At 41.9% G+C, this 15,519-nt stretch overlaps 1 protein-coding gene across 1 annotated transcript; it reads right to left on the bottom strand.

Moving 5' to 3' along the window:
* Positions 1-9,506: 9,506 nt before the first annotated feature.
* Positions 9,507-12,939, bottom strand: LOC146649114 (neuroepithelial cell-transforming gene 1 protein-like). The gene is made up of 9 exons (XM_085386412.1): positions 12,822-12,939; positions 12,592-12,699; positions 12,330-12,494; positions 12,063-12,125; positions 11,663-11,836; positions 11,306-11,563; positions 11,050-11,220; positions 10,719-10,905; positions 9,507-10,632 (listed from the first exon to the last, which is right to left on the bottom strand). Exons 1-9 carry the CDS (start codon positions 12,912-12,914, stop codon positions 10,202-10,204), a joined length of 1,650 nt encoding a protein of 549 aa, XP_085242538.1. The 5' UTR covers positions 12,915-12,939; the 3' UTR covers positions 9,507-10,201.
* Positions 12,940-15,519: the final 2,580 nt, after the last annotated feature.

The raw sequence follows: 15,519 nt of genomic DNA, 5'->3' as shown, positions 1-15,519 counted from the left end.
AAGTAGACTCTGTGCATTATTATAAATCCTCAAGTGATAATCCCCCCTTGGACTGTCTTGGTGCAAAACCAAGACATAAATCATGTCTCCTGGAAGGGGGAGGACGTATCACGGGCAGAGCACAGCGAGCTGAAATCTCTGAAACCGACTGGCCTTCACTTCCTACGAGACAGAGAAGCTCTTCTACCCCTGTATACGAGAGGAAACAGGACTGGACAACCGTGAATAGGAAGGTTAACAACAAACCTTCAAAACAACTGAATGTGAAACTGCAGAACAGATTTGCTCCACTATCAAAGGACCCTGGATCTATATCGGACAACCATCCATCTAAAAGCAGCGAAGTAAGGTCCGAAAATCTGTTGAAAAGTAAAAGACCACAGGGAAAGCTAAAGGCTAGGCCTGAAACTCTGATTGTGGGTGACTCTGCCGTAAAGGATGTACAAAGGATGTGCGGTAAGAACACTAAAGTCCTCTGCTTTCCTAAGGATATGGTCAACAACCTGAAGGAGAGAATTCTTCAAATTGCAGATGAATATCCAACTGTGACAAACATTGTTCTGCATACAGGGTCAAACGATGTGTCCAAACAACAGTCGGAGGTTCTGAAACGGGACTTTACTGGATTACTAAATACTGTAAACTCTCTGAATGCAGCTGTATTCATCAGTGGACCTGTCAGAGGAGGAGACGAGAGATTCAGCAGGTTATTTACACTGAATAAATGGCTTATATCAGCATGTGCTGACCACTCAGTGCATTTTATCGACAACTTTAATATTTTTTGGGAACGCAGGCATCTGTTCAAAGCAAATGGATTTAATTTTAACAAGTCAGGGGTGAAACTGTTCACCTCCAACTTGTTTTATTCCATACGTCATCCATCTGTGCTTGGTGCCAAGGCTGAGATAAACGAGGAGTTATCTCATAAAGAGGAACTAAACAGTACTCCAAGAACAGACAAAGCCCAGCAGAAACCTTGAGGAGGAGCTCCATTTGCCCCCACCCGGGAAGAGCCTCAGAAAGGAGAGACATCCATGGCATCTGAGGAAGAGCCTCAGAAAGGAGAGACATCTAAGGCAAGAAGAGGGGTCCCTATTTGCCTCCAACTCTCTCAGCAACACCAACGACCAGGACCAGGACCAGGGACCACGATCTTCCCCAGTCCCCCAAACCCCTGACAGGCCATCACCTCCATCACCCTCCTCCCCCTCCCTTTCTCCCTCCTCCCCACACCTGAAATTCACTGAGGAGATGATGGAGCGGGTCAATGCTGGGCTCAGATCTACCCCCCAGCCCAATCCCTTTTTTCCCCCATAAACCCCCCACCAGAGCGGCCAAAGGTTCGCCATCGAGCCCCACCCTCAACAGAGCAATCAAAGTTACATTGCCCCGCCCCGCCCCCCTTAGTTCCTCCTTACCACCTTCATGCCTGATGTGTGATGTGTGGAGGGTCCGGGCTGCGAGGATTATGGCAGTGGTGACTTTTCCCAGGAGAAGCTGGGACGCTGTTTACTAGAAGGTTTTAAAATCTCTGTACTTTTAGGTGACAGAAGGAGACATGTGGCCTGGTCAAAACACAGAGAGCTGCACTCTAAAAGATCTTTAAACATAGTAAACATACCTTGTGTGCCACAGACTGCTCCCAAACACGAGGGGACAAGTAATACCTCTAAAACACTTAAGTTGGCTTTATTAAACAATAGATCTTTAGCTGGGAAAACATTTTTAATTAATGATTTAATCACTGAGCACAGCCTTGATTTTATGTTTTTAACTGAAACTTGGTTGGACCAAAGTAACAGTGGAGCTGTTCTCATCGAGACGACCCCTCCTAACTACAGTTTTATCAGTGAGGCCAGGGTGAGCAGGAGAGGAGGGGGGGTCGCTGTCTTATTTAATGAATCATTTCAATGTAAGCAGCTATCTCCTGGAAGTTTTCAGTCTTTTGAATATGTGGCTTTACAGCTGAAGGCCCCATCCAAAGTTGTGTTTCTTAATGTTTACAGGCCTCCCAAATACTGCACAGACTTTTTTAATGACCTAGGTGAACTGCTGTCTGTGATCTGTGTTGATTTCGACTGTGTAATTATTGTTGGGGATTTTAACATCCATGTGGACAACCCTCAGGACAAAGGGACTAAAGACCTGAGTAACACTCTGGGCAACTTTGGGCTGACTCAGCATGTAACAGAGGCCACACATAATAGAGGACACACTCTTGACCTACTGATCTCCAAGGGCCTGAGCATTTCAAAGGTTACTGTGTCTGATGTGGGCGTGTCTACGGTGGCCCCTAGAGACAAAGCATGTATAAACTCCAAAACACATACAAAATCCAAAACACGTGCAAAATCCAAAGCACGTACAAAATTCAAAACACGTGCAAACTCCAAAACACATACAAAATCCAAAACACGTACAAAATTCAAAACACATGCAAACTCCAAAACACATACAAAATCCAAAACACATGCAAAATCCAAAACACGTGCAAAATCCAAAACACGTACAAAATTCAAAACACGTGCAAACTCCAAAACACGTGCAAAATCCAAAACACGTACAAAATTCAAAACACATGCAAAATACAAAACACGTACAAAATACAAAACACGTGCAAAATCCAAAACACGTACAAAATTCAAAACACATGCAAACTCCAAATCACAACGGAAGTGCTCCAGGACGCTAGGGGCAGTGTTGAGCTCGATTTGTAAAATAAACGGCAAGTTTGTTGCAAACACATGGGCTCTAGTCTCCGTTGCGCTTCCCAGGTTGCCTAGCAACTATGATACTAACAGCTGGAAACGTGTCATACAACTTTTTTTGACAGAAATGAAGGAGAACATATTTTTTTTCATTTGTTGGTTTGTTTCTACAAGAGCTTTGTGTGATTTGATAAGTATCTGAGGCTGAGACCACAGGACAGTAAAACATGATTTTTGGGCTTCATTTCTGTACTGAACAGTCATTTAAGATTAGCTAGTAAATAACAATTAGCTAATGTTGTTCATGAGACTAAAGTCATATCACTTTGGTAATGTAAATATAATATGGCCAATATTATGGTTATTATATTAGTCATTATTAGGCATTATAGCAGTGAACATGAACTCTGTGTCAAATACTGAGCTTCAGTACAGATTCAAGTTGCAGTTATTTACATGTCTTACCACCTTAAATCTTCACTCAAAGACAAGTATATAGGAATGACTGCCAAATTTATTTGCCACTGAAGCCGAAGGATGGCATCTGAATAAAACCTCTCTTGACATGCCTAGATGACATTAAAGCTTGGTTGGCTCTAAACTTTTTAAATTTGAATGAAAAGAAAACAGATTTGTTGGTGTTTGGACCCAGTGGCCCCTGTGAGTCCTCTTCTTTTCATTTGGAACCCCTGGAGGTTTATTTTAAACCTGTTGTTACTGCCCTTGGTTTTAAGTTGGACCAGTCCATTTTTATAATTTAAGGCGACTGGCAAGAGTGAAATCGTTTCTTTCTAGGCAGCACTTTGAAACCGTGATCCATGCTTTTATTTCTTCCCCTGTGGACTACTGTAACGCACTTTATGTGGGGGTCAGTCAGTTGTTACTCTGACATCTGCAGCTGGTTCAAAATGTATATTGACAGTGCATATATAGGTGTATCATATATAAGAGACAAATGTTGTTCCTTCAGTATGTTGGCATTACTAAATTTGGCTCAAATGCTTACATACATGTGTAAAAAGAAAATGTACAAGCTGTGAGCTGTTTCAAATCAAATCACTTTTATTGTCACATCACATGTGCAGGTACATTGGTACAGCACATGTGAGTGAAATTCTTGTGTGCGAGCTTCACAAGCAACAGAGTTGTGCAAAATACAATAATGTAAACAAGCAAAAAACAAGAATGGCTACATCTGAAACTAATAAATATATGTACAATATATAATAGTATATATATGTTTCTGATAAAATGAAGAGTAGACTGATGTATTAAATATTCCTTTATTGGGTGAGAAAATCAGACCATGTCATAACTGCTTTAAGTCATACAGAATAGATATCAGAGCTTTAAACAGGCTGACGTCTGCTAAATGGGTCAAACTGGGCAGAAAGTATACAAACACATAACATCCTTATAGAATATGATGTAACACTATAGATCAACTTACCTCAGAATATATAAAGCATATAAACAATTACAGCAATATGATGCAACAAACACAGCAGCTACTGATCCAAAATACTCAAAGCTTCATAGAACTGAAACAAACATTTATTTTTAGTTCCATTCTGCTGCTGATACAGACTTTAGGTTTCTGAACATCAAACTTGTTGCTGCCTTTCATAGTGCGTAACTTGAAGGCCCTGAGTACTTTCTCCCACACTGGAAACACTGGAATGATAAAATTATTTGAACATTACCTAATAAGACTGATTCAGGACAGACAATTAGTTATTTTAAACTTTTCTAGCAGTCCTTCACAAACAGGGAACAGTCTGTCTATTCTCTCCATCTGTCAGCTGCTGCTGGCTCTTCCTCCTCCTCTTCCTCACATACTGCTGAGATTGTCCTGGTGGATCATCAGGGGTGCAAAGCCTCACAGATGATGTAATGCAGTGGGTCCCTCAGTCTGTCCTCACTCTGGACACTTGCAGGTGTCACACATAGAAATCAAATGTGTGATAAGCTGCAGGATTCAAACACAAGTGTGACTTATAAATACATGTTCATACTTTTATTCCACAATCAGAGAGAAAGAAACAGAGAGAGAGTGCAGGACAGACAGACAGGTGACAGTCTCAGGTGTACACACTGCTACAAAATAGCACCAGAGAAGGAGGATTTAGTGTTTGTGTCATTACGAGTGCTAAACAAGAAGAGTTCCCAGATGGTACAGTGGACACATGTGTGACTCCTGTGATTAAAGCATCTTTCTTTCAGCTTAAGGAGTGAACCGTCAGCTGACTGACATGACTGACTTTAATTACGCATAAAATCATCACATTCTCTGTAAGATTAAAGTCAGCTATTGAACGGCGAATATTTTGAAGTGAAGGCTTTAAAACCAAGTTAGTACAAACGTCGCTAATGTCACATAACTTTCCCGACATGTTGCCAACAGTAATGTTTTAATGTTCTTCATTATAAAAACATTTGCGCATAAATAAGTGACATAATATTCAGTACTTACTTCTGGAAGTTTACTCTTCGTCCGCTCCGCTTCCGCTCCGCTTCCGCTGTTTTTTTTTCGGCAAAATTATCCAAACCACCGCCGCGCTATGAAGTCTGGGATATGTTGGGCCATGAAGGCTACACAGACCCATCCTTAAAATTCAGGGAAATTAAGGACGCATTTGAGGGCCGCATTTCGAGCAGCCTTTGAATTGGGACAGTCTTTGTCGTGTCGCTGTGACATAATCGGCCTTAAAATGCGGCCTTTAAGGCTGCAGACCCCAAATCCGGTCATTGGTACTTCCTGGCTTGTGTAGTTACTAGGTAACAAAAGCTCAACACTGCCCCTAGCGTCCTGGAGCACTTCCGTTGTGTTTTGGATTTTGCATGTGTTTTGGAGTTTGCGCGTGTTTTGGGGTTTGCACGTGTTTTGGATTTTGCACGTGTTTTGTATTTTGCACGTGTTTTGTATTTTGTACGTGTTTTGTATTTTGCATGTGTTTTGTATTTTGCACGTGTTTTGTATTTTGCATGTGTTTTGTATTTTGCATGTGTTTTGGAGTTTGCACGTGTTTTGTATTTTGTACGTGTTTTGGATTTTGCACGCGTTTTGTATTTTGTACGTGTTTTGGAGTTTGCACGTGTTTTGTATTTTGTACGTGTTTTGGATTTTGCATGTGTTTTGTATTTTGTAAGTGTTTTGGAGTTTGCACGTGTTTTGTATTTTGCACGTGTTTTGTATATTGTACGTGTTTTGTATTTTGTACGTGTTTTGTATTTTGCATGTGTTTTGTATTTTGTACGTGTTTTGGAGTTTGCATGTGTTTTGGATTTTGTACGTGTTTTGGAGTTTGCACGTGTTTTGGATTTTGTAAGTGCTTTGGAGTTTGCACGTGTTTTGGATTTTGTACGTGTTTTGTCTTTTGCATGTGTTTTTTATTTTGTAAGTGCTTTGGAGTTTGCACGTGTTTTGTATTTTGTACGTGTTTTGTATTTTGCATGTTTTTTGTATTTTGTACGTGTTTTGTCTTTTGCATGTGTTTTTTATTTTGTAAGTGTTTTGGAGCTTGCATGTGTTTTGGATTTTGCACGTGTTTTGGATTTTGTAAGTGTTTTGGAATTTGTACGTGCTTTGTCTCTAGGGGCCACCGTACGTGTCTGATCATTACTGTGTTTTCTTTGAAAGTAAAATCTCAGCCCACATAAATATATCAACAACAGTGATCACAAAACGGTGTATAACTAAACACAGTAGTGCAGTTTTTAACCAGGTCTTCCCATTAACACCTGACCTGTCCAGAGGGTCAGTCAATGAGCTCGTCAATAGCTTCAATGCTAACATGTTAAATGTAATGGACACTATTGCTCCCATTAAGGTGAAGGTTATCTCTGGAAGGAAGACATCTCCATGGAGAAACTCCACACTGGTGAAAAATGAAAAAAGAGAGTGTAGGAAAGCTGAGCGCAGATGGAGAAAAACAAACCTCCAGGTTCATTATGACATCTATAAAGAGAAACTTCACAATTATAATTTACAACTGAGGAGTGCAAGGAGATCCTACTTCTCTGACATCATCACTAAAAACAGCCATAATGCTCGGGTCTTATTTTCTACAGTTGACAGGCTAACAAACCCTCCTGTGTCAGTGGCAGCTGAACTTCATTCGACCATGGCCTGCAATGACTTTGCCAAATTCTTCACAGAAAAAATCCAAAAAATTAGACAAGCAATTGGTACATCAACAGCAGATCCAGGATATGTACTGTGTCCACCAAAAAACTGTTTAAACACCATGAAACAGTTTCACCCGATTAACAGCAAAGACCTGGAGGACATCTTAGGTCAACTGAACTCCTCCTCCTGCTGTTTAGATGTCCTGCCAACAAGTTTTTTCAAAAAGGTCTCAAAGACTTTGGAGTCAGACCTGTTACAGATCGTCAACTTTTCTTTAATATCAGGCGTGTTTCCAGAACCACTAAAAACTGCTGTAATAAAACCTATACTGAAAAAGGACAATCTTGACAAGACACAAATGAACAACTACAGGCCGATCTCAAATCTCCCATTTTTAAGTAAGATCATTGAAAAAGCAGTTTCTCAACAGCTCAATTACTTCTTAAAACAGAATAACTGCTATGATGCCTTCCAGTCAGGTTTTAGACAGAATCACAGCACTGAAACCGCTCTGACCAAAGTGTTCAATGACATATGTCTGAATACAGACAGTGGAAAAATGTCAGTCTTAGTTTTACTGGATCTCAGTGCAGCATTTGATACAGTTGACCACAACATATTACTCAAACGACTGGAGAACTGGGCAGGTCTTTCAGGAACTGTACTAAACTGGTTCAAAACATACTTAGAAAACAGGAAATACTTTGTATCAATAGGTAACTTCACATCTGAGCAGACAAGTATCACATGTGGAGTTCCCCAAGGTTCCATCTTGGGACCCCTTCTGTTTAACATTTACATGCTCCCACTGGCACAGATTATAAAGAACAACAAAATAAACTACCACAGCTATGCAGATGACACACAAATATATATCACAATGTCACCAGGAGACCGAGGCCCTGTACAGGCTCTTGGTAAATGCATTGAGGAAATTAATGACTGGTTGTGCCACAATTTTCTCCAACTAAACAAAAACAAAACTGAAGTAATAGTCTTTGGCGCCAAAGAAAAACGATTACAGGTCACCAGAGAACTTCAATCTATACATCTAAAAACCACAAACCAGGCGAGAAATTTGGGTGTAGTGATGGATGCAGACCTAAACTTAGAAAAACACATTAAGACAATAACAAAATCAGCTTACTATCACCTCAAGAATATATCAAGGATAAAAGATCTGATGTCCCAACAGGACCTGGAAAAACTAGTCCATGCATTCATCTTTAGTAGGCTTGATTACTGTAACAGCATCTTTACAGGTCTACCTAAAAAATCAGTCAGACAACTACAGCTCATTCAGAACTCTGCTGCTCGAGTCCTCACTAAGACTAAAAAAGTGGACCACATCAGTCCAGCTCTGAGGTCTTTACACTGGCTGCCTGTCCGTCAGAGGATAGACTTTAAAGTTCTGATGCTGGTCTATAAAGCTCTGAATGGTTTAGGACCAAAATACATCAGTGACCTCCTGACCCAGTATGAACCTTCCAGATCCCTCAGGTCATCTGGATCCGGTCTTTTATCAGTTCCCAGAGTCAGAACCAGACACGGAGAAGCTGCATTCAGCTTTTATGCTCCTTATATCTGGAACAAACTCCCAGAAGGCCTCAGATCAGCTGAAACACTCAGTTTATTTAAATCCAGGTTGAAGACTCACCTGTTCTCAGCTGCATTTGAATAAAGCACCAAATCCACACTTTTAAGCTTAAATTTCAAAACTTACATTTAACTACTGATTTTATCTATTGTTCTGATTTTATCTGTTTTGATTTTATATACTGTTTTGTTTGTTTGCTTGTTTTAATCAATTTTAAATCATGCCTTTTATTTGTTTTTGTTTCTAATGTCTCTGTAAAGCACTTTGAATCAGCTTGTTGTTGAATTGTGCTATACAAATAAACTTGCCTTGCCTTGCCTTCAGTGGCAAAAGCACCATTTTCTGTTTTAATTCATCAAGTAATACAAGATTCATTTGTTTAGACAGATTTGAAACAAAGTAAATTCCAAGGCATGTTGAGTCCAATGGATAGCTGAAAAAGGCATTACAGTTTTCAAAGACCTGACACAGTGCTTTGACAACTTGGCAATCCTGTAAAATGTTTGCCACAATAAGAATTGTTCCCCCTACATTGAAACAGTTATCTCCCATGGAGCAAGAAACACATGTCTGTCCATCAGTGTATTTTCTGTACTGCTTAAAAGTTCCAAGATCACTTGTTATTGGTCCAGACTTATGAAGCCGTTTAAGAGGAGCGGGAACAGACATCCTCTCTTTTCTTCTGAATACTTTGCGTCTCATAGACGCGCTTGACAATTTGTTCCACAGGTTTATGAGGCCTCCGCACAATCTTTTTCAGTTTACCCAGGAAGGTTTCAAATGGGAAGCAGGAAATACTGTTGATGGGAGTTACACATGTCACACTGAGCGTTTCACTTCCTAATCGTTCTCGTCTTCGTTCTCTTCTGCCTTCAACAACTTTCATCGTCGCTCAGTCCCGTCCCTCGGGACAGTTGCATACATCATGCCGCCTCTTCAGGTGCAAGCGGCGTCCACAACTAAAGCTCCATGCAAGATCCTACACTGAAAAGTGATCCGCCTCATTCTCAGGAATCAGCTTTTTAAGAAACCAACGTGGCCCAGTTCAAAATTTTGTCTTAAACAAAACTCATCATCTCGTCTGCGATATGAGTTCATCACGGTTTTTTGCTGACATATCATCTGTTCTGGAATTAAATTAATGCCTCTGTAGTAAATAAAATAAAATAATGTCTGGCTTCTAGCATCTGTTATTTAAGGAATGTATAAAAATAAGACATCTTCTGCTCAGTCTAAAAACCCAACTATGACAGAAATCTGTTTGTGTGGTACACCTCACCTTTTTAGGGGTCGGCTTTTTGTCTTTCACCTTGACATCGGCAAATGTTCAAAAACCTGCCCTAACAGCTAAAACTCTGCTGCTTTACAATACCTAAAACAATACTAGGATAGATCTGAAAATATAAAGTGTATTATCCCCCAAAGAAAGGTCTAAAAGAATGTTTAAATATGAACTTTATAGTAAACAGGATCTGATGCACCAACTCTTTCTTCAAGAACTCAGCAAACTGGCCACACCGAGTGTGAACCGTGGGTTTACTTCTTGTCATGCTTCCCTTTTAGAGCTGAACCACGTGCACCCCCCTCCAGAATACTGTGTCTCTATGGGATGCACTTGGATGGAGGAGTAAGGTAAATAGCTGCCAAGGAGGACAGTAACAGAACACTGCTGTAATAACACGCAGACACTCATAAATGTGCTGTGCTGTTTTATGTACAGGAAAAACAAAGAGGTCCATCCACGTTCTCTACCAACGCTCCACCTCACACCATCGCCTCTTTTCTCTTCCCTAAAGAACACAGAGCCTTCTTGTCCTTTTTGGTTTTATGTGTCGTGGGTGAGGATGACGTCGATGACACGGACGTCGTGGACGATGGCGGGGAGCGAGGCGAAGGGGACGCAGTGGTGGGGCTGTTGCACAGTGAGGCGGGGGCCGACTGAGAGCCTGGCTGCGGGTAGTTCTCGTCTGCTTCCTCCATGTGGATGATGGCAGAAACGGAGGAAGGGCGGCGCTTGGAACGGACGCTGCCTGTAGGCGGGCTGGGGCTGGAGGGCTCGCTCAGAGGCTGGTGGACGGCAATGGCACTACGGAGGCAGTTGAGCCACTGCTGCTTGTGGAAGACGTCGTTGACCTGCAGAGTGTGTGACTGTGCCTGGCTCGGGTCTTGGGAACGTACCCGGAAAATGTTCTTGGCTGCAGAGAAAGCAGAGAGCGTCATTAGGAACGGGGGCAAAGTGCTGCTCAGGCTACTAGCGGACACTTTCTGGGACGAGCCTTACCTTTGTCTGCATTGCTGAAGGCTCCTCTGAAAAAGCCGCCCATTCTGACATCGCCATCTTGCAGGTCCTCCAGCACCAGATCCTGCACTGCGATTGGCTGCCGGTACACCTGGAAGCACTGGCGCTCGTTCCTGGTGACGAGGCGGGTCAGGATCAGCAGGTCGGTGAACAGGAACACGTGCAGCTTCTGAAAGAATTTCCAGGAAAAACAGAAACTTTCAAACCAGAGCATCATCTGAGCACATAGCCCGCCTCATGTGGGACGGCAGCCTCGTGTTAACATGCAAAGAGAAGCACCGAAGGACGACTTGGAAGTGTGCGCTGTGCTCACCGTGCCGCTCTTGTTGCGCAGCTCCCCGTGACACAGAAGACTCTTGCACCGTTCGATGCGAGCGTCCCTCTGCCTGTCGTCCAGATACTCCAGCTTGTCGATGTAGTACTGGCACTCGGACTCCCCTTTCTTCTTGTTGATGTCAGACAAAACTCCCTGGATGACAGTGATCTGAACACACAAGCAGCCTAATTATTACATGGGAGAGGCACTATGATGGATCAGTGTGTTGAACCAGTTTGTCTCCTGGACTTACAGCTTCCTGCAGGCTGGCAGCATCGGGGTGTTCTGCTGGAGTGTGTCTCAGGATTTCCTTGAGCAGTAGGGGGTACTTGACCAGGCGGGATCTGGGAATGTCCAGGAAGCTCCACAGGTCCAGTTTCCAACTAAAAGGTGACTCGAGGCACCGCTGCAGGAAGTCCTGCACACGTGGGTCTTGCTTCTTCTGGTCCAGCAGCGCCTTGGCTGCCAGCTGGTTACTGCAGTAGTCTTTGTAGGCATTGAGCCTGGGCAGCTGCAAAGGAAGGAGGGACTCTTTATCTAACTGCTAATTCAAAATACGGTTTTACTAGCGTAAAAGCTTTTGATGGCTCAAAAAGTCAAAGACACTTACCCAGCTAATAACAATTTGCCCAATCTGGCCCACGGTCCTGTCTGGCCCTGTGGCTTTGGAGCGCTGCACCAGAAGGTCCTCGTGCAGTGGGATGTAGGCATCCAAGTTGCCAAAAATGTGAGTAAGCTCCTCCTCCGACATGATGGACAGCTTCAGCATCGGGTCGTGGTACGCCTGTGGATGGAGCAAAGTGATCAGTAATATCTGGGCAGAGCTTTGGGAGCGGCTACTAAAAATATCTTGGTCAACAGTTTTAGGGGTACAAAAAAAAAAAAGACAGAGGAACAATCCCTGTCTTTTTATAGCTCCTGGCTGCGCTGCATTCAAAGCCTGCCAGACTGATTTAATCTGTTTGCTTTATATGTACTCCCGCTGCCTCAGAGCTTTTAAAATGACAAACCTTGCATGCAAGCTGCAGGTCCTCAATCAGATGCTGTTCTCCACGAAACAGCTCAAATATGGCCTGAGGAATGGGAGAAGGCACAGACAGATGTTTTTTTAGTAAACATGTAAATCAGGTTGTCATTACATCGTAGCCTAAACCATAGTGAGCTTAGCCAAGATGGCTGAATGGCTTCTAGTCCAATTTAAACCATTTGACACAAAGACGTGTGAACTAGTCTAGCAAGCATGTAGAATTCATCCCTGTCTGGACTCCTGGACTCACCTCTTGCCGCTTGATCTCTTTGGTGGAGAAAGTTCCTTTCTGGTGGATGTCTAATGTCTCGGACCATAAGGTGCTGTTCCTCCTTTTAGGTGGTGTGGGGGCCGCTGCCTTGCTGCAAGGCTTCTGGGGCATGCCTGGCAACTTGCCATCGCCCCAGAAAGAGGCCTTCAGAAAGAAAGAACACCACATGTCAGACATGTTGAAAGGGATGTCCCTGTCCCCCCAATGCGCTGTGTTTCCATTGGATGCCGTGAGCGCTTACCTTGATGGTTTGGGCGAAGCGCCGGAAGACCCCATTCTTTACCGGAGAAATGAGGTTGGCTAGCGACGTCACCCTGCCGAGAGAACGGACGTGCTTGTTGCTGGGTTCCTGCAGAAGGAGGCAAAAACAGAAGGGGAGGTTAGTCGTGCAGTTATTCTATCATAACACTATGACTTCATTTCCAGCAGCTCTGGTCAAACATTTACAGAGTAAAGTTTCAGCCATCTCACCTCTAACTCCTTGTTGGCCTGGTTCTGGCAGTCTGTCACTTGCAGAGTCCGTTTGATAGGCACCAAGCTACCCACTTCATCGTAAGCCACCATATCTTTCAGTAGAAACACAGTATCCTTTTAATAATGCATTTTCCTTGTTAGTCAGCCACTTATCCAGACTACTGGAAACATTTGGTCTTGTCCTCTTTCCATTGGCTTTAATATTCCCCCAGTCTGTCCCACAGAACTCTCTCCAGTATGACCTTTTACGTGCTGCATAGTTTTCCTAACCACTGTTTAGGATTTCTTGTACTGCTGTACCTGCTGTAAATGAAGGGTTCCTTCAACTCATTTAAAACATTTATCTCTACTTTGTTTACTGCTTGTTTGCAGCTTTCATTACTCAGAACTGGATAATGGTCACTTCCTTTCTGATGTGTCCACAGCACACAGAGCCTCCTTCATTCATACCCTCTAATTCTTGATCGCCACTCGTCACACATTCACATTGTGAAAGATTTCATACAGTGGCATTGGCTGTTTACATTGTAAGCCACAGACAAATATTTAAATAAATAAATAAATAAATATTTGTTTCTATCTTGTAATACACACTCAAAACACTGCTTTGCTGCTGCAGACCTTTCTGTGTCTATGATTGCTCTTGGTGCTAATTAGCTCTCCCTTGTACGTGAACTTGGTCATGGTTTGACTGGGAAACACTGGGTTGGCTAATGGAGCCGATAACCAGCTTCATGTGGTTAGGATTAGGCGGGAGATAAGATGAATGAATCCAGGTATTGTAAAGATAACCTGGATTTGCTGAACTTGGTTCATTGTACAAGTGTCCCAGGTGTTCCTCAGGAACAGGAGGGTGATGAGACAACTGAAAAACACTGAGGGAAAAAGACACATTACACACCCCAGGGGGAGAGATACTAAAACATAGCAGCAGAACGCATACTGCAACACAAAATGTTATTGTGTGTGGTGACTTGAATTCCCAGATTAGTCTTAGAGGAGGGAACTGCTGAACAGTGGCGGATTTGTAGATTAAAGTGCATGGAGGGAGGGAAGCAGAAAGACTTGGGCGAGTAATATTTGCAGGTATATGTTTACAGGAGGTTGTGAATTATGCAATGATTAAAGTTACAGCAGTAGAAGCAGAGTGGAACGTAAGGCTTTTAAGGAATTATTAACTTATAATTTATAGTCTCCCATAGAAGCTAAAAATAAGCAAACCGTGGTTTGAAAGACTATTTAAGAAGTTCTTCATTTTTAAACATTTATGATTTCTGTAATAATGTTGGTGTCACGGTCCAGGACTGGTCAGGCTTTTTCTCTCCTATCTCTTCTGCTCTCAAGTGGAGTTGGGCAGTTCATACCTTTGACTCCGTCCACTGACAGGTTCCCGCTCTACAACATGCCTCTTCATCACCAGTTTATTGCCCTCCTGTATGCAAGCACCAGCTCGAGCTCTCACTCATTGTCAGATCGTTTTTGTAATGCATGTGTTATTGAGGTTCTCTGATGCTTATTGATAACCCCAGTCAATCTCTCTCAGCTTCTCAGCAACTCTCCAACTGAGCTCACAACCAAACCCCAGCTGATCTGTTCCCATGGAAAGCAGAATTGTGTTTTCACTTATCGAAAATTCACCTGCCTTTCATACATCTTGGGAAAACTCTCGCCTGTCACCCACTGCCCCATGAAATCTGGTACAGAAAGAAACTCAATCAGAGTTAAGATCATAACACACATTTCTTCACTGCAACAATGACATCCACCAAAATGTGCTTCTCCTCTTTGGCAGAAGAAGATTCCTGCTCAGTGAGCTGATTCTTCCCACTGCAGATACCTCTTCATTAACCAGTTTTTCTACACAATAAACCTTTAAGGCAGTGCAGGCTGTGTTCTCGACCCTCCTTTAGAGTCCACCAAAAAAGACTGACCTGATTGATTGATTGATTGGTAATTTATTTCAACATGTGAACAATATACAAGTACATTTAGAAAAGAAATGAGAGAAAAAAAAATATACTATACAAATTACATACAAAAAAACATTCTGATTAATTTACATGTTGAAAGGGAGTGGGAAGAAGTATACACTTATTTAATCCCACCCCTGTCCCATAAATTATCAGTGAATATTTAGTCAGCTTCCTTACTGATATAATTTGTAATAAAAATAGTGAACAGATTTCTGATATACTATATACTATAATATCACATCATGAATTTTTTGTTTGTTTGTTTTTAAATAGAGACATTCACTTAATTTAAATATTTTCCTTTTCTTTATAGATCGAGAAGATCATATTTTTATAACTCTTTTTGAACAGTTTTATGTTTGGACATTGCTTTAATTCCATATTCAGTTTGTTCCATAGTTTCACTCCTTGAACAGAAACACAAAAGCCTTTTCTTGTAGTACGTACCTTCATTGTTTTGAAGTTACAAAAACCCCTTAAATTATAACTTCCTTCTTTCAAAAAAAACATACTCTGAATATTACCTGGCAGTTCTTTATTTTTTGCTTTGAATAGAATTTGTGCTGTTTGGAATTTCACTGTATCGTCAATTTTCAATATTTCAGACTGCAAAAATAGTGAGTTTGTATGTTCCCTATAACCTGCATTGTGGATGATTCGAATTGCTTTCTTTTGAAGAGTAAAAAGTGAATGTAATGTGGTTTTATAGTTATTGCCCCAGA

Source organism: Rhamphochromis longiceps, linkage group LG17 (genome assembly GCF_057381845.1).
Source record: "Rhamphochromis longiceps isolate RC_006_pf linkage group LG17, R_longiceps_female_GT1.1, whole genome shotgun sequence".
Lineage (NCBI taxonomy): Eukaryota > Metazoa > Chordata > Actinopteri > Cichliformes > Cichlidae > Rhamphochromis > Rhamphochromis longiceps.
The sequence above is the reverse complement of the archived record's forward strand: the minus strand, read 5'-3'. Positions and strand labels throughout refer to the sequence as shown.